This window comes from Lotus japonicus, chromosome 6 (genome assembly GCF_012489685.1).
Source record: "Lotus japonicus ecotype B-129 chromosome 6, LjGifu_v1.2".
NCBI classification, from domain to species: Eukaryota; Viridiplantae; Streptophyta; class Magnoliopsida; order Fabales; family Fabaceae; genus Lotus; species Lotus japonicus.
Genome location: NC_080046.1, coordinates 9,371,853 through 9,397,058, shown reverse-complemented (window position 1 = coordinate 9,397,058; position 25,206 = coordinate 9,371,853). Strand labels below are relative to the sequence as shown.

The 25,206-nt window shown below is 36.1% G+C and overlaps 1 protein-coding gene across 1 annotated transcript; it reads left to right on the top strand.

The window, feature by feature from the left end:
- Positions 1–21,418: 21,418 nt before the first annotated feature.
- LOC130724205 (glutathione S-transferase F11-like) lies at positions 21,419–24,164 on the top strand. The gene is made up of 3 exons (XM_057575393.1): positions 21,419–21,611; positions 22,191–22,239; positions 23,434–24,164. Exons 1-3 carry the CDS (start codon positions 21,465–21,467, stop codon positions 23,877–23,879), a joined length of 642 nt encoding a protein of 213 aa, XP_057431376.1. The 5' UTR covers positions 21,419–21,464; the 3' UTR covers positions 23,880–24,164.
- The last annotated feature ends 1,042 nt before the right edge of the window (positions 24,165–25,206 follow it).

Genomic DNA, 25,206 nt, shown 5'->3' with positions numbered 1-25,206 from the left:
ACTAGAAGGTTTTGTATTCTTGTGGTGCATGTAAATTTTATGCTCTACACTATATATGGCAGGTCATAGTGATAATATTTATGCCAATTAGGATTAAGTAAAAAAGCATAGCACATTACTGTCATGCAAATAATAATAGAAGTGTTATACAAATGTATGTGGATTACTTCAGGGGTGCATTGGATCCCAAAACTCAATTGATCCTTTGAATAATTCATGTTAAATAAAGGATACTGAGCAATCAAGGGCTCACAAATATAGGCAAGTAGACAATGTGATGCTTCGTTATGATGAAGCATGTATTTTTCTGATGTCCCATTGTTCTCTTAAGATTTTGTGTCCATATATATATTGCTTTATTTTTGGACATGAACTCTAATAGGTTTTCCAGTGAATTATTATAACCAGCTTGCTGTGATTGGTTCATTTAGGAAAAAAAAATCTGATTGTTTGGTTAATATTTTCAAATTTATTTTTTTCTTATCTAAACTATGCTTCGTGAAGGGGGTTTCTGTGCAAAGGAAAGAGTTTAATTAAAGGTTGGTTTACTCAAGTGTCATGGTTCTCTTCCAAAGTGTGTTTTTCAATTGATATTAGTTGTTGCTTAAAAGATAAGGGTGGGAGAGTTGGATAATGTAATCTTAGGGTTGAAGAATTAATCAGTCATTTGATCCTTCAAAAAAAATATTGACTGTCACCTAATTTTGTGACTCACCTATGTGTTTCCTCTGGAAATTTGTTTAGCATCATTTTCATTTAGTTCCAATGTGTAAATCTATTGATTCTTTAATAATTTCTGATATAAAGCTCTAAATTAGAGAGAGGGCAAACTATAATCCACTTGATTTATCAACAGTCACTTCCAAAGGTTTGTATTCCCTGTTTTCTGCCACACACATGAATGCTCCATGACTGTAGCATATCTCATCTGTTATATAAACACAGGTTAGTGAGATTGTATATCATTACTAATTTCTTTGTTTTTGTTCTGCAGAGTGTGAGATTGATTTATTCAAGGGAGTTCAAGTGATTTGGTTATCGGGTATATGGACTATAGAGTGGATGCCATCATAAAGCAGTGAAGAGGAAAAGAAGTAGGAACAAACTTCTACCAGAGATAGAATTAGTTGCTTTCTTAATCTAGGCTTCTCCCTCCTCAACTTTTCATATTTTTTCTGTGAATTTAATTTACATTATGAATTCATTATTGATTTGGGTTCGTGGAAAGTTCATGTGTTCTAAGTGAAAGTAACATAATCTCCTAGGATGAGAACTAACTAAAGAAAGAAGAAAAAATAAAAGGCAAATTTTAAGCTATTATAGGAATGATCAAATGTTAGAGCCAGTAAAAACAACTAAACATCATTGCGACAAGCAAGACACATAAGGTGAAGTAGAAAAAGCTAAAACTAAGATATGACCATCAAAATCAGAACTGATATCACAATTTTCCTTCTTAGAGTCTGCATATGAATTTCTCTTTTCTCCACCTAATGTACTTTTTCTATCAATTTTATAACTCAATGATGAATCTGATGTGATCCTTTTTTGTTGTTAGAAGATCCTGTATCTATCTGGTGTCTCTTTTTAAGCAAAATTATAACTCCATTTCTTTGTGAGTATAGCATAGCTGATTTTATGCAATATTTTGGAGAACATGGTTACTATCTTGTGTGGCCCTGGTGCTATCTATGACCTCTTCTACCGTATATAATAACTTTTGAATACAAAATCTGACATTATATTTATTTCTCAAGATGGCATGTCTCTGATTATGTTCACCAACACTGAGATTTTATTATTAAAGTTTTACACTCCATTAAGTACACCTGAGATAAAATGACAAGTTAAGCATGAGCTTGACAAGCTCATGACTTTAAATTTTCCTTTCTATTCAAAGTTTTCCAGTTTTGTTTCTTCCATTATGCCTCATGTTTTGCTCTCTGTTTATCCCCCCTGTGTGGTGAAACATTGCTTTCTTTTTATGATCATTGTGTGGTGGAGCAGCATGCTATGTGACTTCAACTTATCTGCATCATTTGGACCTTTATTTGATGTGTGTAATACAATACTTTCTTGAGCCATCTTTTAGCTATTATGCATTTTCTAGCTGATCTTTTTTAGTTCTAAATTAATCTCATTTCGTCAACATGGTTCAACAACCCATTACTTGGTTGTATATTATTGATTGACATCAACATGTGTCATTTTCTGCTAAGGTCCCCTCCAAGTCTATGCCTTTTAATGTTCTGTTTTTGTAAGATAATCGGTGCTATTGTTTGATTTAATTTTAAACTCATCTTCTGCTACTTTTTCAAGACATGTCCCAGTTATCTGATGCTGCTGTATAAGTTGTTGGCACTCATGATCCTTGCAAGGTTTAGATGAAGTTGGTCTCACGTGCAAATAGGATCAAATGAGGATGTTGCTTATATGGTCTCTACAAATCGCTTTTCTGAGGCCATCTAGAAGAGAACCCGTTTGAATAAGGCCATCAAGAGATAGGCAGTGAAAGTCATGTTTGATATGAAGCATTTCGTTATGGAGAATGCTTTAGGATCTCTTTCGTTTTGGAGAATGCTTTGAGGTCTCTCATTTTTCGTTGTTTAGGTCTCTACCATTTGGGTTTTAGTGGTTTTTTGTTGGTCTTCCTTACTTTTATGTATTATGGTTTAAGTGTATTTGATTTTTTTTTTATGTACTGGATGACATGAACCATTTTACCTTTAATGTTATGATCTATTTTAATCTCTTTTAAGGTTATATGATCATGTCTCTAATATATGATCTGATATATGAGTATGAACATTTTTAAAATAATCATATTTTTTATTCAACTATTTGGAAAAATGTACCACATTTATTTTTTTAGGCTTAATTGCACTTTTGCTCCCTCATCTTTCACCGTTGTGCGAAGTCTCTCCCCTATGTTTAAAAGGAGCAGATTTCCTCCCTCATCACCCCTTCCGTTAGTTAGTCGTCTAAAAGGTAACGGAGGTTGCTATTTTCACCCCCTTTTTTACTATCTCCACCACTTACATGATTTCTGGAAAAAAATAATAACTAAAAACTCAAAACCAAGAAATCTATCATCTTCATCTCTTCCCTTATGATCTTCATCTTCTTCATGGTATACAACAAAAAACCCAGAAAAAAACCCAGTAGATTTTTTTTACCCCAAATTTAATCTCATACACACTTAGCCACACACACATTAACAAAAAATACTAGTAAAATATGCCGAGCAAATCAACAATGTGCATCCTCTCCCTGTAATCTTCTTCCTCCCTTCAATTTCTAAAAGATTAATAACCATTCTAACTTATTCTCACCAAGATAATGATGTGTTTCTAGACGATGCAATAAAAACTCATTTCCTCAAGTTTTGACACAAAATCCTTCAAAAAGACCATGAGATTTGAATTGAGGATCGACCATTAACTTGTTTCGTAATGAGGAAATAACAGCTCCCAACATGTTAAAATTTCAATTGTGAGATTTAAAGCATATCTTCTCCAAGTGAAAACACCAGACACCAAATTAAACCCCAATAACCGAAAGTTGTCTTGCACTGTTCTGCAAAATACAACATCGAAATCAGAGACAATTCCTCCTCCTCCACGAAGAACCATAATATTTCCACTATCAATTGCTGCAATATCGCTGTTCAGGTTCAGAATCAGGGCAAAAAACCACCACTCCCTCTTTCCCTCAACCCACCTCACCACACCACCGTGGTTATTCCTCTCTCATTCCCACCCTCACCTCTCAATCTCAAATCTCTTCATCATCTTAAATCTGGATTTCCTGAAACCTTCCATGGTCATTGAAAATACGGTTCTCACACAGGACAGATGTCGAACGCGATGCTGGGACAACCGGTTCAACAATTGACTAATAGTAACAAAACCAGAAAAATAATAAAGTAGAACACAGAAGATTGGTAACCCAGTTCGGTGAAACTTCACCTATGTCTGGAGGGTTTGCATGCACCCAAAGAAAGGAAATCCACTATCTCAAGATTCAGGAATTACAGACACTCATGAACAACTCAGTTCATAGTTCACTTCCTAATCTACCCAGTGTATTTCTACTTAGAATCTCAACCTAAGTATGAGAGCCCCTCTCACTTTCTCTCAATCACTGCCACAATGTTTGGTGAACAACAATAACACAGAGTTTGTTTGACACTCAAACACAACACAGAACTGAAACTTGCTTTATAGAATCAGGGAGCAAGAACAGTTCACAAATAACAAGAACAAAACACAACTTACAATCCTAAAACACTTGATCTTCAATCTTAGCTCTGGTGGCTCACGTTTTAGGTCTTTGTTCTATTTATACTTCAGCAGAGGCGACACTAGGGTTTCTTGGGCTGAAGAACAACTCTGATCCAACTCATATCAGCACAGAATCTTCCAAGATATGATATGAGTGATTAACAACTTAAGAATAGAAACAAATCTCCAATCACTGATTTGTTCCAACAATAAACAACCCGCGTATATCTCCCTTTAATAAGTTACTTGAATCTCAAGTAATAACAAATCACATCCTCCAAACCAATAACAAAAGGGACCCACATTGCACGCCAGCAGGGGCGGATGTCCAGGCCTTCACCAAGGCAGATGTCACAACATCGGCTAGGACATCAGGTTGTTTTTAACAAAATTGATGACAACAAAGGAACAACAATCTCCCCCTTTGTCAAATTTTGTCTAAAAACAACTTCACAACCAGAGAGGGTAAATCACATAGAGTCAGCAGCGGAAAAAAAACTCCCCCTCAAATCAATGCATCTTTGTAGCCAACCATAGAGGAACCCCCCCTCAAATGATGCATCCATGTAGACTGCTTGAAGTATAAATACCATATGCATAGCAGCACACACACTAACTATCCAACAAGTGTAAACTAGAAAACCAGTAGCAACTTGAACAGTAGCAGCTTGAACATAAACCAGTTACTAGCCTTGTCTTGAAAGAGTCTTCAACTTATTACAGACCAAAGCTAACACTTGCAAATCACACATAGTCTTCACAGCAACAGAAACAACACAGATTCTTCACCAAACTACTCCCCCTTTTTAACACAAATTTGGCAAAGGTAGCACAGCATAAACAAACCATCACTTCTAAGACCAGAATGACAACAATTCATGAACACTTTCAATAACTGACTTCTTACAAACGGTAGATGGTTCAGAACCCAAGGCAGATTGATGGATTTGGAGATCAAGTTCAGATGTGTCAACAATGGGGTTTGGATTTCCAGCAGAGGGTTCCATATTCACATCTGAAGTAGTCTCAACTAATGTCTCAACATGAGGTTCAACATTGGGAACAGAAACAGATTCAACTGATATCTCATGAATCACATTAGTCACAATAACATTAGGATATGCACTTACAGATTCACCTATGCTTGCATGAACAGTTGTTGGTGCATTTGAGACTTCAAGAGAACTTGCAGCAACAAATTTCTTCCTCCATTCCTTCATAACATCTACACCAGAACTCGGAGATTTAAGAAGAGCAACATCCTTTGAATATGATCTATTCACCCTAGATGGCTGTGGAGACATCTCTTCCTCGCCGAAGAACTTGACTCTAACTCCTTCTTTAGGTTTCCACTCTTTCCTTGATGAAGCTACTTGTGGATTAGTCCTTGGTTGATCATGAGACTGAGGATATCCATATAGCTTGTAACAGTAGGGCCTTATATGACCAAGTTTGCCATAGTGATGACATCTCCAAGTAAATTTCTTGGATTTTCTGAACTGAGGGTACACATGTCGTACAGAATGATGCGACATTGGGTATGACATTGGTTGCTTAGTTTGCTTTTCAGATGAAGCAGACTTCTTTGCACTCTTGTAGCTGAAGCCTATCCCCTCCATATCTCCAACTGTTTTCCCAACTTCCAGAATCTCCTCTAACACATTAGTACTTTTATTCATCATACGAATAGACTTTTTCATACCTTCAAGCTTTGAGTTCAGTAATGTTACCTCCTCCTGCAGTTTTGCATTAGTGATCTGAAGTTTCTCATTCTCCTCACGCAACTTGCTGATGGTCTTTACTTCTTCTTGCAAACTGGAGTTATTACTCTAAAGTTGCTTCTTCTCAGCAATCAAATCTTTGACTTCTTTTCTCATTTTCTCACCATACGTACATGATTCCTCCCACTTAGCCAGCAACAATTTGTAGGTTTCAACTAGTTCTTGCTCATCACCATCACTTGACTCAGCATCAGAATAGCACTTCCCAATGAGAGCCTTTACATGAATAGCCTTGGTTGTATCATTCCCATGTTTGTCTTTGAGTTGAAATTCAGTATTCTTCACATTGTCCGACACATTGTCCAGGACATTTGTATTTGACATTCTGCCCAAACTCTTCAACGCTTTGTTAAGTAATGATACAGCTTCTGCAATGTTTGCATCAGTATCCTTGTCCCTCTGATCTTCATCTTCTTCAGTGTTGGACACAAAAGTTATACTCTTCGCCTTCTTCTCATATCTACCATTAAGAGACATCTCAAAGGTTTGCAAGGAACCAATGAGTTCATCAACCTTGATGTTACTAATGTCTTGGGCTTCTTCAATGGCAGTTACCTTCATATCAAACCTCTTGGGGAGAGACCTGAGAATCTTTCTTGCTAACTTTTCTTCAGACATGGGTTCCCCTAGGGCAAAAGAAGAGTTGGCTAGATCCCTTATACGCATGTGAAACTCATATATGGATTCATCCTCATTCATCTTCATAGTCTCAAACTGAGTTGTAAGAAGCTGAAGCTTTGACATACGAACTCTTGATGTTCCTTCATGGGCAGTCTTGAGAATCTCCCATGCTTCTTTAGCCACAGTACATGTATTGATTAACCTGAACATATTTTTGTCAACTCCATTAAAAATAGCATTCAAGGCTTTGGAGTTTCCAAGAGCTTCGTCATCTTCTTTCTTTGTCCACTTATCTTCAGGTTTCAATTCAGTTGTGGATGCTATCACAGGATGTTTCCACCCCTTGACTATTGCCTTCCATGTTATACTGTCCATAGATTTGAAAAAAACCACCATTCGAGCCTTCCAGTAGTCATAATTGGTACCATCCAAAATTGGTGGCATATAGATTGATCTTCTTCCATCCATAATGTTGTCCTTGAGAACAGTATATATTCCCTGGAGCTCACCCAACAGAATAGGGTGCCTGCTCTGATGCCAATCGAAAATACGGTTCTCACACAGGACAGATGTCGAACGCGATGCTGGGACAACCGTTTCGACAACTGACTAACAGTAACAAAACCAGAAAAATAATAAAGTAGAACACAGAAGATTGGTAACCCAGTTCGGTGAGGGTTTGCATGCACCCAAAGAAAGGAAATCCACTATCTCAAGATTCAGGAATTACAGACACTCATGAACAACTCAGTTCATAGTTCACTTCCTAATCTACCCAGTGTATTTCTACTTAGAATCTCAACCTAAGTATGAGAGCCCCTCTCACTTTCTCTCAATCACTGCCACAATGATTGGTGAACAACAATAACACAGAGTTTGTTTGACACTCAAACACAACACAGAACTGAAACTTGCTTTATAGAATCAGGGAGCAAGAACAGTTCACAAATAACAAGAACAAAACACAACTTACAATCCTAAAACACTTGATCTTCAATCTTAGCTCTGGTGGCTCACGTTTTAGGTCTTTGTTCTATTTATACTTCAGCAGAGGCGGCACTAGGGTTTCTTGGGCTGAAGAACAACTCTGATCCAACTCATATCAGCACAGAATCTTCCAAGATATGATATGAGTGATTAACAACTTAAGAATAGAAACAAATCTCCAATCACTGATTTGTTCCAACAATAAACAACCCGCGTATATCTCCCTTTAATAAGTTACTTGAATCTCAAGTAATAACAAATCACATCCTCCAAACCAATAACAAAAGGGACCCACATTGCACGCCAGCAGGGGCGGATGTCCAGGCCTTCACCAAGGCAGATGTCACAACATCGGCTAGGACATCAGGTTGTTTTTAACAAAATTGATGACAACAAAGGAACAACAGTCATCATCCAGAAAATCATCTTCAACCTCCATCTCCCATCTTCAACCAAACCCAGATCTGTAACAAGAGGAAAAGGTCGCACCTTGGGAAGGTGTTGGCCGGCGGCGAAGAGCAGATGATCGGCGTTCTCACGTAAGCCACCCCCATTACCGCACCACCAGATATGGGCGAGAAACAAACCCAAAGGTCGCACCTTTTCAGCAAGGGCTCTGTTGGTTCGGTGGTTGTTGCTGCCAAATGGTATGTGGATAAGGGGAAGAGGTTTTTAATGGTTTAGGATAAAGATGAAGATTATGGTTGATGTTAGATTTATTATTCATTCTGGATTTTGGGTTGTCTCCATGTTTTTGTTGTTGTTGATGCATATTAGAGATTAGGGATTTTTATTTCTACAAAGAGGGAGATTAAGTGACAGTGGGCTTTATGGTTGCCTGGGTTCTTTTCATGGTAAGATTCAAATTCAATTTCATGGTGGTTGGATGAGAGAAGAAGAAGAATGGAGTGGTGGAGGGTTGCTGGGTTGGTGTTGTTTAATGGAGAGAGATGAAGGAGTTTTTTTTTCTTTTATAAAAATATTTTTTTCTTCTGTTTTTAACTTATTTCATTTATTTTTTCCTTTATTTTATATTTTTGATTGAGGGGTTTGGTTAGTAAAAGGAGAAGGTGAAAATAGAAATTCCGTTAATAATTGGATGGAAAGTTAACGGTAGCACAAATTAAAACATGAGGGAGGGAATCTGCTTCTTTTAAACATGGGGGAGGGACTTCGCACAACGGTAAAAGATAAGGGAGCAAAAGTGAAATTAAGCCATTTTTTTAATTGTTTAATAATTTCATGCTGAAATCTATTTTTTATATTTTTGAAAAAAGACAATTGTGATACGTTATCATCCTTTTTCTCAAATGTAATTCAAGTACAAGTATGATGTCTAAATTTTTTATTTAATGTTGAAATTTAACTCTAAATTTTATTCTATCATTTATATACGAATGACTATTAATTTATTTGAGATGACATCATGATTATATAACTCATGTGTTTATCACATAATTAATCTGAGCGAATTGTTGAATATATTTCCCGGGCATCGCACTATATATGATTACAGAAGGATCGAATGAACATAAAAATAAACAATGGATAAGGAACAACATAAGTAGCTTAAATAAAAGCAACTTCTGTAACCAAAAAAAAAAAAGCAACTTCAAATAAATACATGTCTTGGAAATTACACATTAGAATCCCTTGGAATACTAAAAAATGGACATCTCCTAATCTTACAATATATAATTATATAACATCTAACACCCAAACACATAAATGTGTGAGATATTGAGGGCAGATTGATTTAGGGCTTTATCATACTTAGAGATACAAAATAAAATTTGATATCCATGAAAGTACAACCATAATATTACTCTGAAGATGTCCATTATAGATACATAAGCAACTTAACTTTTCATTCTTCACATGGATCAACCTCTTCTTCATTGCAGGTTTTGATGTACTTGCCTCTTCAGTGCCTGGGTTGGAAGGTGGTAAAGCAACTGCTGAATCTCCACATGAAGAAATGTCATCAAGAGAAACAGTGGTGTCAGGAACTGAAGACAGTCGGCTAGAAGAACCAATAGAGTTTTTTTTTTTGGAAATTCAAATATATTAATAATAATAGAGAAGAGAGCGGCTAAGATCGAGAATAGGACAAAGAGCCAGCAGAGTTATTACTAAACAAAGGTTCTTTTATTTTGTAATCTCATTACTCTTGAATATATGTATAAATATTTTCTTTTAGTTTCAAATATCTCCCTCATAGTCTAATATGTTATTACATTTCAGTCAACTTTTCATCTTTTACAGTAAAGATTGCGCCAAATTACAAGTCGACAGGGGGTCAAACACAATTCACATTTGAAACTCATATATATAAGAAAGATAAAACATTTTAAAATAAACATAAGAAAATAACGATATGTAAGTGTTTGACTAAGTATAATTGTATGTATTAGAAAATACATCATTGTATTATTCCATATATATCAAATTCTGAATAATTGTAGTTCACAGTAGAGTTCGTTAAAAATTATCTGTGCATCGCACGGACAAAAACAGGTATAATCCTAGTTAATTTATACTTTAAAGTGGGTGAATTTTGAGGTTCCGGTGCCAAAATCAATACCCTTATTAGGTGAGTACAAATTATTCATATATCTCTCTGTGTTTAGGCCTATGATGAATGGGCTAGTTTTATTGACAAAAGAAGGCTATAGCTTTCATTGTCTAAATCCAAATCCACCTCTTCTACCTGTTGAGTGGGCTAATTCTTTCGATCGACCCAAAAAAAAGAACACAATGTTCTTTTGACAAAAACAAAGGCGACGTTGTTGGTTGGGTTGTCAATTGCTACACAAGTCACAAACTTATTCTACAGGCAATTGTCCTTATTTCTGCTAATTGTCCTTTTAATTATTGAACAAAAAATATTATCCTTTTAAAAACATGCAATTCATTTAGTTTTTTATTTAATACTTCATTTAATAGTTAAACATCTGATCTAATTGTCCTGTAATGATAATGCTATATGGTACGAGAGAATATGTACGACTAGTGCACGAGTGTAATTTAGTGGCGGTTTTAAACCGCCACAAAATTACAACTGTTAAAAAAAAAACAAAGCTACGGTTTCTGGCGGTTTAAAACCGCCACAAAATTACAACTGTCAAAAATAAAAAGAAAAGCTACGGTTTCTGGCGGTTAAAAACCGCCAGAAATTGCTTCGTGCGTGGTGCACGAGGCCCAAGGTCGTGCCCCACAGCATTTTCCGAATTAGAATCGTGTATGTTGATTTCAATGGTTCATATAATCTTACCCACCCCTTAGATCGATGTCAATTAGGGTAGGGCTCCAGTACTCGACTCCTCAATCACTGCAAACCATGAGGCTCATGAACCACGAGTGTTGGAGCATCACAGAGTCGCAATCGCATCACGCAGTGAATTATTTATTCATTTTTGTCTGCAAGAATAGCCTCCCGGGAGAAGATAGAGGTTCATTTGCTCATGGTTTGTCACATGCGTGATTTTCATTTGAATAAAGCGTTTTTTTATGCTTGTAATAATTAATTACTTAATTAATATTATGTGTCCAACAACGAAATAAAACTTGGCAGGGAGTTTTCTTTTCATGTGCACTAAATTATTATTGTAATTTTGTATTCCGATCCGGTGTGGTGAATGTCAAATATCTTCTTAAAAGTACAACACTTAAAAATCAATTTTTTTACATAGAATATTCAGACAATCACTTTACCCACTGTTGCGACCAGCATTGGATCTAAACCCTAGATGAGAAATAGTAGATATACAGCAGGTTTATATTTTTCTACTAAAGGAATGAATGTTTACGTGGCTAGCTATAAGCTGCATTTTTTAACTGTTTTTCATTGGTCCACCCCATGTATGGTTTTAATCAGAAACTTTAATTGTTTTGTCGCCATTGACCATAAATAAAATATTAATTTGATTTGTCGCTTATTCATTCTTAAAACTCCTCGTGCTACATACCTTTCATATCAATTAAAATCTCATACCGTAGAGCAAAGCGTATCTTTCATATCTCCATCTCAATTGTCAAAGCATGAGTTTGGGTTGTAGAATATTAGGTGCAACTACCGGTAAACACATGAACATTGATCAAACGACTGGGGCAGGATAATGAATGGTGGATCGATGGAAAGAAATAAAATTAATTAATGCGTTTTGTTTAATTATACTAAAATTGTTCTTTTTTCGTAAGAAAAGTTGCATTTGTTATGAAACAAAACCAACCAAAAGATGTATCATGTATTGCTTTCAAAATCAATAATTACCCTACTTTGTTTCCTGTCAAACATGTTATATCATTGTTTAAAAAATCAGACCGGGCTGGACAGTTCAATTGGTTAGACCAGAAATCGGTGTGGTGGCTGGTCCTACAAGTTAGAAGAACCGAACTACTAATGAAATGTTCAAAATCATTTTGAACCGCATAAACCGGATCACAAGAAAATATTTGTTTTCCCAAACTTGAATAAACATTTTACAACTCTTGATGTACCCGATAATGCATCAACCTTCAAAACCATGTTTTGTTTAAACTAATAAGTACGATATTTAATCAGATGGTCTAAAGTTTCTTAATCCATTAATCCACCATTTTGGAAAATCTGAAATGTTTTTGACATCTCGGACTCGGATATTCTGATATCAGTTAATGGTTTGAATTTAAAAAATAACAAACATGGTATCAAAGGTGACTGAGAGGAGCACATTACGTGCACTATCACCAAATAAGGAGATAAAGAGGGAGAAAAGGAAAAGGGAAAAGAGAAAATGGGAGTCCTAGTAGCACTTTCTTTGACACTCTTAACTCTTTACATTTGATTGATTAAAATTCATGTAAGTTTTCGTAAATTTAAAATAAGATCATATAATTTAGTAGATCTACATGAATTTTGACCAATTAAATGAATTTCTCAATAGTTTCCAAGAGTCATGGTTGTTGCAATGATTTCATCTGCCAAACTCGAGGCCTGGGGGTAATAATTTGCCTCCTTCCACAAGGCTAAACCCATGATGGCATTTCACGGCTCAATCAAGGCACAGGGCTTCCTAAATCGCATTCTCCAGTTGTGAGGGTGGCGGTCCTTAAACATGGAAGGAAACTATATCATCTCATTCTTTTTTTGTTAGTTGTACTTTTGGCCTATTATCTATCATGACTTGGATCTCTTATATTTGAATGGAGAAATTTTGATCTTTAAATTTTTTTGAAGTGTGAAATTTAAGTATTTCTGTAATTAGAGGAACGTTCTGATTACCGATGGTCAAAAGTTGTCGGTAATCACTGAAAAGCGTTGGTAGTGCTAATTTATGGACGGAACTCTGATGGTTAGGAATCTGTTGGCAATGGGCTCATCGGAAAAATTCCCGATGACTATGTGCGAAGTCGTCAGTAATTACTAATGGTCTAAGGAAGCATATTTGGAAGGTCAGCATTACATATGTGCAAGGAGCTCTTCTAGCGAGTTTGTAGTGATATATTATCGGTGTGTGACAATTTGCAGTGTAAAGGGATCCTGGTGGATAGCACTTGCCCATTCTGCAACGTTGTAGTGGAGTCAGTCTCTCATGATATTTTATCTTGCTCGTTTGCTGTTACGGTGTGGTGTGTGTTGCAATTGGAATTGTAGATGACTTTGGTTGGCGATGTTAAGCGTGGAAGCACCACGTGCAAGAATGATAAGCCCAAAGAAAGAGAAGCATGATAGTTCTGAAAGGAGAGAAGCCACTAGAGTCACCTCTTGATAATTCTTTAGGGTTTCCAAGAAAGAACTCGAAGACAGTTTTTTCAACTCACAAATTCAAATATGAATATTCTGACGGTAAGGTGTGAAAATACACATGAAAGCTCCTTGTATTGGGGGAGCATGATAAGTGGCCCCTAATTCAAGTGGGCTAAACCCAACTCGGCCCCAAGTGTCACAACCCTATTTGGACCGATATACAAGTCCAAATCCTAATAGGCCTAAATACAAGCCCTAAACCCAAATCCTAATGGGCGAGAATACAAGCGCTGAGTCCAAACTAAACCCCTATGTAGGTCCAATATGAAATCCTAAACTAAAAACAAAATATAATATTGAAAATAGGGAAAATACTTATACTAGCAATAGAAAACAAAGTTGAATTCATGTTTTGAAGAATGATAAAGCCAACAAGTCTTCAAATGTTATTCTTCTCCTTTCTATGCATGCATCAATCAGCGGCAGATCTACCTTAAAGTAAGAGGGTTCAGATGTACCCCTTGGACAAAAAAAATTGCACTTAATCCCCTATGTAATTTTTTTTGAACCCCCTGAAAATTTTAAATTATACTAGTAGACTAAGTTTTGCACCTATTTGCACTAAAAACTCACATATTTGCACAATTATGACTTGTATAATTTCTGATGTATAAACATATTAAAGTTGTTTTTAATTATATTTTTACCGATGTGTTCATTTGAAAAATTTGAACCGCCTAACCCCCGGGTCCTGATCCGCCACTTGCATCAATATTGGAGCGTCGTAATGATTGATTTTTGGCTAAAAAACATTTTTTGCCCCTAATGTTTCAAGTTTGTACAAATTCTGCCCCTACTCTATTTTTGTCGACGTTTCTACCCCTCATGTTTTCAAACAGTGCACCGTCTACCCCTCCGTCAGTCAGGCTTTTTCAGGAGAGGTTCCTGAGTGGATTGGAGAGATGAAGAAGAGTATATGAAGTTGATGATGATCAAGGAAATGATATAAATTAAATTTGCTTAATGTATATATCAATTATGTATGTAACTGAACTGGTTAAATGCATGTTTTGCTACTTACAGGTCTTGAGTTTGAATCTCCCATGCCCCTTTTTCAATTTCACTTGTAATTTCAACGTGGCAGGTCAAAAAAATATTAAAATAAAAAGCCAAATCAGCTCATTCCGTTAGTTTTTTAACGTTTGACTAATGGAGGGGTAGACGGTGCATTGTTTGAAAACATGAGGGGTAGAAACATCGACAAAAATAGAATTGGGGCAGAATTTGCACAAACTTAATTTTTCATAGTTGTAGATTGACCACTTCTGGAACCATTTCACGAGGTGTTGGGCTAGTTGCACATGCGGTTAAGTGTCCTATTGCTCCTGCCATTTTCGTGAATCACTTGCAAGCTTGATGTCCCCCACTTGGTCTTGAGAAGCTGAACTCTGATGCGCAGTTTGAACTTCTAGTCTTACAACGGGGGGTGTGGTTGCTCGAAATCGTCATAATTTCCTCATGCTGCCAGTATGATTTCACTCTCTTATGTGGCTTCACCTATTTTCGCAAAAGCTTTGTGTCTTCGTTGGGTAGTTTCGTGGGCGACTTGAATCTATTGGATTTCGTCTTTGTGACTGATTGTTTGTTGGTTGTTGATGTCAGAAGTGTACTTCAACCGCTCTTATTTTAGAATCATTCTTGAAAATTGTGAAGAGTTAACTCTTGATTTTTCTTCTTTAGTTTGTCTTTTATTAAGATCAGTGACAATTATGTTGCTGATTTCACGGCTAAACAAACCTTCATCGGTTCATCCCCCAAATTGTACCTGGTTGAAAAAATGATTTTAAATTGTTTAAACATTAAAAACCACGTAAGTCCCATGAGATCATGGTTGTTGTTGTTTGAAATTTGTAAGGCCTGGTCGGTGCCACGAGCATAGAAATCAAAAGGTGGTTGTATTATACAAGTGTTTGAATGCCTCGTGTCCCCTCATCATGGCTCATAGGAGTCATTTTCATGATCCTTGTATTTTAGCGCCACCTCCTGTTTCATGCACCGCGTAAATGAATTGGAACCGGGCAAAATTGCACTCGTGGGGGACAAAGCTAGATGATAAAAAATAGGTAATCGCTCTCTTCTGTGAGATAGAGTTTCTATATCACACCTAGCTAGTGCATCTCCAATTGTAATATCTAATGTTAAATACATACTCATATGAATATCTATTATCATTATAGTACATATTCAATTCCAACATAATAAAGATGAGTATGTGGAAATAGATATTCTACACTAGACTTGAAAAATGAGCTTGTATTTATTACAAACACTTACAATTAATATAATTAGTAATTAAAATGAAGATAAATAATAAAATATACAAATGTGATGTTGATGATGGAATTCATTATAGAACTTTTAAGAGTTGTTGGGTTGGAGTAAAAAGTTACTAAAGTGGTATAAATGATGTGACATTATAAAGAATTGTAAAAAATGGAATGTAAATTTTTACTAAGTATAATGGATATAGATGCTCTTAGGGTCTAATATGTGTATTTAATTATACTTTCAGTCTCTCACTATTTAATATGTGTATTAAATTATACTTACACTATTTAGATGACATTGGTCTCCAACTTAAATTGCAATTTGGGTTTCCAACTAAAGCTTTTGCTTGCCGTTTAGTTTTCCGTTCAATATCTATCTAAGAGACTAAGAGACTACTGTTTTGGGAGTCGGTATGACCAACTGACTCATTCCTCTAACTTACCCTTGGACGATCACTCCCTAGCCCGATCGCTCACTCTACAGATCACTTTAGTAACCAAAAAGAAAACAAAGCGGAAAAACGTGAATTTTTTTTTTTTGATATTTGTTCTAAGTAAATAAAGACTTGACGAAATAAAGACTCGACTACGAAAGATAAACATAACTAATGTACAAATACATTTACAGCCCCCGCTGTAAATAACAAGCCACGTCACGAGTAACCTTCAGTGACGGAAAAGTGACGGAAAGTAGTGCCCGTAGGCAAATATGTACAAACCGAAATAAAAGGTCAAGTATTTAGAATACAGTCCTCCCAACGAAAGTAGGTCAGCCCAAAAACAGCCCGAAGACCTCCTAGTCCGACCAACTCTCTGTGATTCCCGTAAAGAGAACCACACAAAAAGCTAAAGGTCGGGGACCTACCCTGCCCCAAAATGAGAAACTGAAGACCAGAGCCACAACGCTACTCCTACCCTAATCCTGGCTAGAGGAGCACACCACAGCACTCCCAACTACGCATCATCAAGATCGTCGTCTGAATCTGAATCCAAGACGACTAGGTCTATGGCTACATCTGTCTCCACAGCTGGTCTCGCGGGTTCTGAACCCGATCCCAAATCAACAGCAGCCGCAACAGTGAGTGAGCTAGAGTCTGATGAAGTCCCTCCCACAGGCACCTCCTCCGAGGGGTCCTCGTCGCCCGAAGGCGACGGTGGTGGTGGTACTACAACTCCAGGTCCACAGTGCACACCCGGTGGTAGGTTGAAGCTGACGGTGTAGCGTCTCAAAACTCCGTGCGTCAGGTTTCCCATCCTGTCGACGCGATCCTCCATTATTCGCCCCGAATAGATAGCTCGGTGACCGGCAGGGTCGACCACCCATGAGCCCGGGGTGTCCTGATCCAGCATCTCAAACCTAGTCCGCCCTGAAGGGACGACCATCTCGAACCAGTCCGCCATGGACATCTGACAATAAGGACATACATAGCCCCCCAAACACAGGTAGCACGTGCAAGGGTCAACTCAATGAATTACATAATAGTACATTCACTAGGTAAAGTTTAAGCAATAGCTACGTAGGCTTAGATATAAATGACAGCAATATAAATTGTATATCTTCCTAAATGATTATAAATAAAATTTGAGGACAATTAACATATCTCAAGCAAGATTAACAATTATCAATCACACACGGCAACTAAGTCAGTATGTATGGTGCATGAATGCAATGACGAGGAACAAGATGCAATCCGGAAGGATGGACACCATCGAGTTAGCCCTAACACCTGCCAAGGTGGGACCATTTCTGCTCAGGTGTCTCTTATACCAAACAAAATGTAGTCAGATCAGCAGTGAACCCGCAGGTCTGCCATTTCCGTCTGCTACTAAGAATCACCGCAGTGTTCTTATGTGGAAATCCGGGTCTTATGACCATTTTTTGAATCCACCGAGGTCCGGCATCCCACCGTGTATTAACCTCAAAATGAGTGCATGAATGCAAAGTGATTAGCCAAACAACGCCTCCGACCTCACTCGTCACGTCGTCACGTGTTCTAGCTAACTTATTGTCTCTAAAAAGAATACCCTAAGGTAAATGTCGATTCTGCGACAAAAGACAATTAATTATGAAAAGAGTGCAATCACTCGTGATAACTTCTCGAGTTATCCGACTCATCTCCATCCGCAAAAACTGCTCAGCGAGCAAAGAGTACCAATGTACTTGGAACTTATAGTTCCCCGGCTTATCCTTTAGATAGCCAAACAGCAAACTGCTCATCGAGCAAAAGAGCATCAACGTACACAGAAACTTATTAATTTCCCGGCTTATTTTTTAGATAGCCAAACAACAAAACTACTCATCGAGCAAAGAGTATCAACATACTCGGAAACTTATTAGTTCCCCAAAACTTGGACTCGGCGACACTTCTCATTTTCCAAAACTAATATTCAAGTCCTAAGCTCTTATTTGAGATTGTGATCATTATGTAAAGGTTCAGAGGTTGTTTAGTGTTTTATGAATTTTCCTTGTAAAATAGTTTCCATTTAGTTTTATCTCTAATCTTATGAGTTTAAAAGATCCCATAATCCCAAGAAACTCCCAGAGAAGGTCTCGATCCATTAAAACAATAACAAGGGCCCGAACCTCGGTTCGTCCCGTCAAACTTCCCAAAATCTCATGATGAGTGTGGCATAACTGCCCGTTATCCTCACTCTGACGTACAACAGATATATGTGTATTTGCATAATCAAAGTAACACAATCCAACAGTCATGGCACATATATCAACACATCCTAGATTAACCATTTAGCACATAGCATGTGAATCAATATCAACACATCCTAGATTAACCATTTAACACATAGCATGTGAATCAATCTCAAAAACAATTCAAGCGATAAATGATTATCAATTGTCAGCCGAAGCCTCAGAAAACAATTATCCCAGTCAAACACAATCAAGTGCATAAACAATAAATCAAGTCGAATTCGTCGACACCTAAAGCATTATCTAGTATTCAGTGAGTAGCCCTCACCTGTAATTCCTCCAGCGTGTTCCTCAAGCTCTCCATCACAACCTTCCTCTTCAGCTCCACAGAATTCCTCAAACGAACCTTAGAGCAAAATCACAGAATTCAATCACATTGAGTCAGAAACTCAGCAAACACTAATTACTAAAGTTACACGAAGCATCATAAACTCCGAAGAACGATAATCTAACACGTTAAGACAAGTTTTCGAAAAACGAATTTTCCTCCCCCCCTTGGAGGTGCTCTCGGCCACACACACTAATTGTGTGCGCCGATTTTTCTTCGATCAAACTTGGTTCCTAGGTTATAATTAGTCGTAACTAAGGCGAATTAAAGCTCGGAAAAATTATCGGATCGAAAACCGTCGCAGGGGTATTTTGGTCAGTGTTTTTAGCTCGGAATTTCAAAATTGGAATTTCGAAAAACAAATTAGATAGAAATGTCACTAACGACGTTTATTACAACTAATCCTACTGACACTAAGCTAAGTCGAGAGTTTTAAACCGAAAGAGCAGAGCTTTTGTCAGAAAATGGGTTTTTGGAGCACAATCGAAGCCCGGCGACGATTCGACGAGTTTAAGCAAAATGTAATCCGCTAGAAGTACTTTTGGGTTGGTAGGGAATTTGTTTAGACACTAAAATCAAGCTATTTGGACAGTTTTACGAAAAGCTCAAAACTTTGAGCACAGAAAAACATAGAGAAAAACGACGGAATTGACGATCAGAAGTATGGAATAGCAACTATACCTCGATGCCTACGCGTAGCAACTGTTAGTGAGACGATCATGCAAGAAACGGCGAAAATCTTTTCTCCTCCCTCTCCTCTCAAGCTCGCGACCAACAATGGTGGAATGGTGAGAAATTTTTCATTTTTTTGCTATTTATAGGTAATGGAAAATGCGGGAAAATGAATATTTCGCGATTCCGATTTTTCCTGCGTATTCCTCTGTGAATTCTAAGATAGGTTCTGGCGACAGAATTCCAGAACTCAAAACAGGTTTCTTGGAATTAAGGCAAACGATCCAAAGTCGGTGTGAATCGATTTATCCCGAAAAACTACTTTTTGCAGTTGATGTCGAATGAGAAAACTTCGTTCTGAAGAAAGATTCAAAACATCGAAAGAAATAGGTGTACGCGGGTGAAATCTCCGTTTAAAGCTCCGAATAGAAAAAGTCTTCATCGTCGGTTGATTTTAGGGTTCTTGAACTATCAGGAGTTCAGTTTCGGCAAACTTCCGAGAATTGGAATTTGACATTCGTACATTCCAGGGTTTCGTATCGAAACGCTTGTCATGGAAAGGAATAAGATAAATTCTTATATTCCTCTTGAAGATTTTTGGAATTTATTCTTATAGTGTTCCAAGGGTTAAATTAATTTTTTCCTAAGGTTCTTGTCCTATGCGTAAACGAATAATACTTGCGTCATAAGTTTCGTCGATTCGAATCTTGTCATTAACCTTCTCGTGAAATATCTTCTCCATACACTTATTCCATTTAATAAACGTTTATCCAGTTTTCTTACTTCACGTTACATCGAACTTATTCGGGAATAAGAAATTTCACTAATTTATTCTAAGCTTAAAAACTTGGGTCTCACAGTGAAGAATCTCCTAGGGGCCTAGGCTCTCATAACTTTCCCTGAGGCTACTCTAGCCCCATGGGCAAGTATAAAACGCTCTCTCATCCAGAGACAAGGTAGGATTTTCTAACTCCAACACTTAGAGATTTTTCCAAGGTTCCTGAACTGACATAGGCATCAAAGAGTCTTTGCAGGACCCCCTCCCGGGCTCACCCTCGACGATCGGATTCCACCACCTCCGCTCTAGTCACCGGTGCACCCCTTGACACCATCCTCTCTACTCGTCATCAAAGCTCTCTCCATTCACCTCATCCCCTACCCTTCTTGGGTAGTCTTGGTCGGCTTCCCTCGTTCACTATTGATGATGTTTTCTTGAGGGACAATGGGTTGACCAAGAACTTTGCGATGACATGAAGCCCGATCACCGGTGGTGGCTCGGTCGGTGTTACGGCGGAAAGGACCGATGTGGGTGAGGGTTCTCGTTACCAGTCAACGCGAGGAAGGAGGAATAAGAGAAAATGAAGACCAAGGTGGTGTGCGTGGCGGCGTGCGGCAGAGAGAACCCTAAATTAAACAGAAAGCGACGAAGCCAGATTTCCATTAAAAGGATAGTGAAAGAATGAATGATGGAAGATGAAGATATTTTTGTTTTATCACTAAAAAATGAAATTGGACCATCTCATGGTAGAGAATCATTGTAAAATTTTATTTTATTTTTGTTAAAAAACTTGTATGTTAATTTGGTTAATTCCCTTTAGAATATAATTCCTTATAGACGGAAATGGATCATCTCATGTGAAAATTCTTCATGTTTTACAAGTTGAAAATTTCATGAAATTTATCTCTCTCTTTATAAACACTTTAGGAATACATGAGAAAAATTTCACATGAGAAATGATTCACCACCCCTTATAAACTGGTATAGAACCTTTTAATGCAAAGACGACTGATCACGTTACGTAAGACTTAAGAGGGACAAACAAGTCATCACGTGGTAACCCCCAATGCTGCTGGTTGCACCCTTCGTTTCGTGGACAGTTAAGTACAAAGGGAAGACAATAACTAAAGTAGGCGAATCAATCAATCACACTATATATATTTGGCAGTGTTGGCCCTCAATTGATCATAACGAGACCAAAGTAATTAACACTCTTGAGCTCTCCAATTTGCATATCATCAAAACAGAGAAAATGGTGGTGAAGGTCTACGGTGCTTCAAGGGCAGCCTGCCCTCAGAGGGTGTTGGCTTGCCTCTTCGAGAAAGGAGTAGAATTTGAACTTGTGCCTGTTGAACTTGAAAAAGGAGAGCAAAAGAAACCTGAGTTCCTTCTCTTGCAGGTGGAGTCAGCATACTTCTAGTATATGGAATTATGCATATTTGGATAAACGGTGAAAACCCATAATAAACTAAAATTACGGTGGATACAAAACAAACTTTTCTTAGCATTCGAAACTTTCTAATGTGATTTTAACTATCATCGTGTATCAAAACATGCATGTATTTTTACTTTTCCAAGTATAATTTCACAGTGGACAAAGCCTAAACATATTATATACCATGCATTTAACCAATAACTTAATAAGTTAAGCTTTTGTACGTGTGGTTCTTTTTTTCAGCAAAAATACAATTAGCTAAAATTTTGTATTTAGAACTATAGAATCTGTTTGTTTGTTCATCTTTGACAATTTTTAATTAGATCTGTTAATTTTTTTCTTTCTATATTTATAAAGTTATTTTTTTTTTGTAGATATGAGGTTTTAACCTATATAGTTGTAACTTGTATTTGATTTTTCCCCATATTTGTGTTTTTGGAGATTCAGCTTATATGCTCTATGAGATTTTCCTTGCACAATATCATCATATAGCATCTTGAGTTATTTTCCCTTGATAACTAATAGGAATTAGAATTTTTGCAGCCTTTTGGTCAAGTTCCGGTCGTGGAAGATGGTGATTTGAGGCTCTTTGGTAAGAAAGAAAAAATAATATTTTTGGCTTTTAAGCAATTAATGCCCCTATATATGGTTTTTTTCTCTCGATTGAATTTATTCCAACTTAAGAAATACAAATTATGGATTTAGAAATTAAGAATCAAATATGTTTTTCACCTGTAACAAAAAAAATATCCACCCCTATAAAATTTAATTTGTAAGTATTGATTTTAGTTCTTATAAAACATTTTATTTTCCAGAATACAAAAGTACTCATGCTGTTTTATTGTATCACCACATAAACTTGCCGGAGATATTTTACTTATGCACTTTTACAAATAAACTTTCCTAAGTAAACATAGCCGCGAAATCCATAAATTGGAACCACTAGCAATTTGTACCAATCAGCTCCTTTGTTCTATTTTAAATGGCTAGACAAATCAATTATTCAGCTATTGTTTTGTTCTTCCTTTTAAGGGACTTTTTTGGCCTCTGTGAAACACATGGCTTGCCATATATATTATGATATATCGAGTAACTTAATTATTTATAGGTTGCACGATAAAAACAATAATACTATAGTAAAACTTAATGGGTTTAGATTTAACTCGACAAAAGCTAGATCAAGGTTAAGAATGATTTTATTCTACATAAAAACTTATTTTATTATATGATTTTAATGTGTCACCGAATGATAATTTAAGTGGTAAGAGTCAGTGAATATAAAGGTTGGGAGAAGGATTGAGGTCCATAAATCAACTCTTAAAAAATTAGTTATTTAAGATTTTTAGTGCGTTTATTTCAAATTAAAAAATAATAATTTGTAATTATTTATAAAAGAGATTATTTTTTAGAGATTTTTATGAAAAGAAAAAGTTTTTTTTGCTTATTTTGTATTTTTTTTCTTTCATCTATCATGATAAAGTATCCTGATAAACTAATTAAAATAGTTTATTCAAATGAGTTGTTTTTCAAATTTTTTAAGAAATAAATAATTTTTAAAAATCTGAAACAAATATTTTAAAAGTTTAAAAAAATTATTTAAGAAAAGTAATTTTTTTCTAATAAAAAAAATAAATTAATCAAACGTTTTGTCCTCCCATCCACTACTTTCACATGTTCATTGGTTCCAAAAAAATGTCAAGGGTGTTTTATTTTCAGCCGACACATTCCATTCCATGACTTTCTACTATTGTTTATAATATTTATACACGTATATATATATTTGCAGAATCCAGGGCTATTGTAAGGTACTACGCAGCAAAGTATGCAGACCGTGGACCTGACCTATTGGGCACAACCTTAGAGGAGAGGGCCCTGGTGGACCAATGGCTGGAAGTAGAAGCACACAACTTCAATGATTTGTGTTTCACTCTCATGTTTCAGCTTGTGATCCTTCCAAGGATGGGTCAGCCTGGAGATTTGGCCTTGGCTCATAGCTGTGTGGAGAAGCTAGAAAAAGTGCTTGATGTGTATGAAACAAGGCTTTCTGAAACCACTTATCTTGCTGGAGATAAGTTCACTTTGGCTGATCTGAGCCACCTTCCAGGGATTGAACATCTCAAAGAGACTGCCAAAATGGGGCACTTGATTACTGAGAGGGAGAAAGTGAGTGCTTGGTGGGACAAGATTTCAAGTAGGCCAGCTTGGAAGAAATTAAGGGAGCTGGTTCAGTAAGTAGGAGATGTTATAACTCCAATTCTTATATGTTATTTGTATGAGTAGTAGATGCTTTGTGTTTTCATAAGATGGTAGAAAAAAAGAGTGTGGGACTGGTGATGGTTATCTTTTGGTTTGGAAAATAATTTGTTCACACATCAATTCCATTCACACCCTTAAATTGTTAGGAATGGAAAGTGTGTGAAAATATGATAAAGAGAATATGAGTGTGATGTATCAAAATTTGTTTTATGTTTGGTTACGTTGGTAAGCAGTGTAAGGATATGGGTGTAGCAAAAAATAATTAATAGAATGAATGTTTTAATTGTTTTGTTTGTTTTTAAGCCAAATGAATTAAAAAACTACCACAAGGGGGCTGTTAGAACCCAATTACAATAACATACAAGAGATTTGGAAAGATTTATCTATTTCAAATTAATACACCAAATAATAGTTAAGATGAGGATGAATTAAAAAAATATGAGACTCCAAATTTGGGTCATATGCCTTAGGCCCCAATTTTTTATTTTTATAATATGAGATTTTTTTGTTTTTATTTGATTCAAAAAATTAAAGCTTTAGATGATGATGAATTGAAAAAATGTTGTAGTAATCTTGACTTTTTTTTTAAGTTTTAATGAATATTTTGACATTGATGGTTTTGATATATTTTCAAAATAAATAAAAGAAATTAACGTTCTGATAGAAGTATTGAGTTATATTAAAACTTTAAATTATTTTCAAATGTATATATTGTGTATAAAATTTTACTGACAATCCCTATAACGGTTGCTACAACTAAAAGAAGTTATTCAAAATTAAAAAAATTTAAATCAGATCTAAGGTGTTATAAGATATTTAGAATGAGTTAGTTATATTATTTAATGAAATTGTAATGTTAGAGAATTTCTTGATTAATATATCATAAATTATTTTAGTTTTATATATTAATCTTCTAGTTCTTTTAGTATTAATCTTCTAGTTTTTTTAGTATATTGTGTATAAATGATTTTACTGACAATCCCTATAACGGTTGCTACAACTAAAAGAAGTTATTCAGAATTAAAAATTTTTAAATCAGATCTAAGGTCGACAATGTTATAGATATTTAGAATGAGTTAGTTATATTATTTAATGAAATTGTAATGTTAGAGAATTTCTTGATTAAAAAACTTTGATAAATGATTTTGCAACTAAAAAAACTAGAAGATTAGTATATAAAACTAAAATAATTTATGATATATTAAGTCTCTTTAAGACTCTTGTTAAAAGAAAACCACTTTAACATTTTCGTCTTAGACCCTAAAAATATTTATACACGGCTCCCTGATTCGAACTAGTTGCA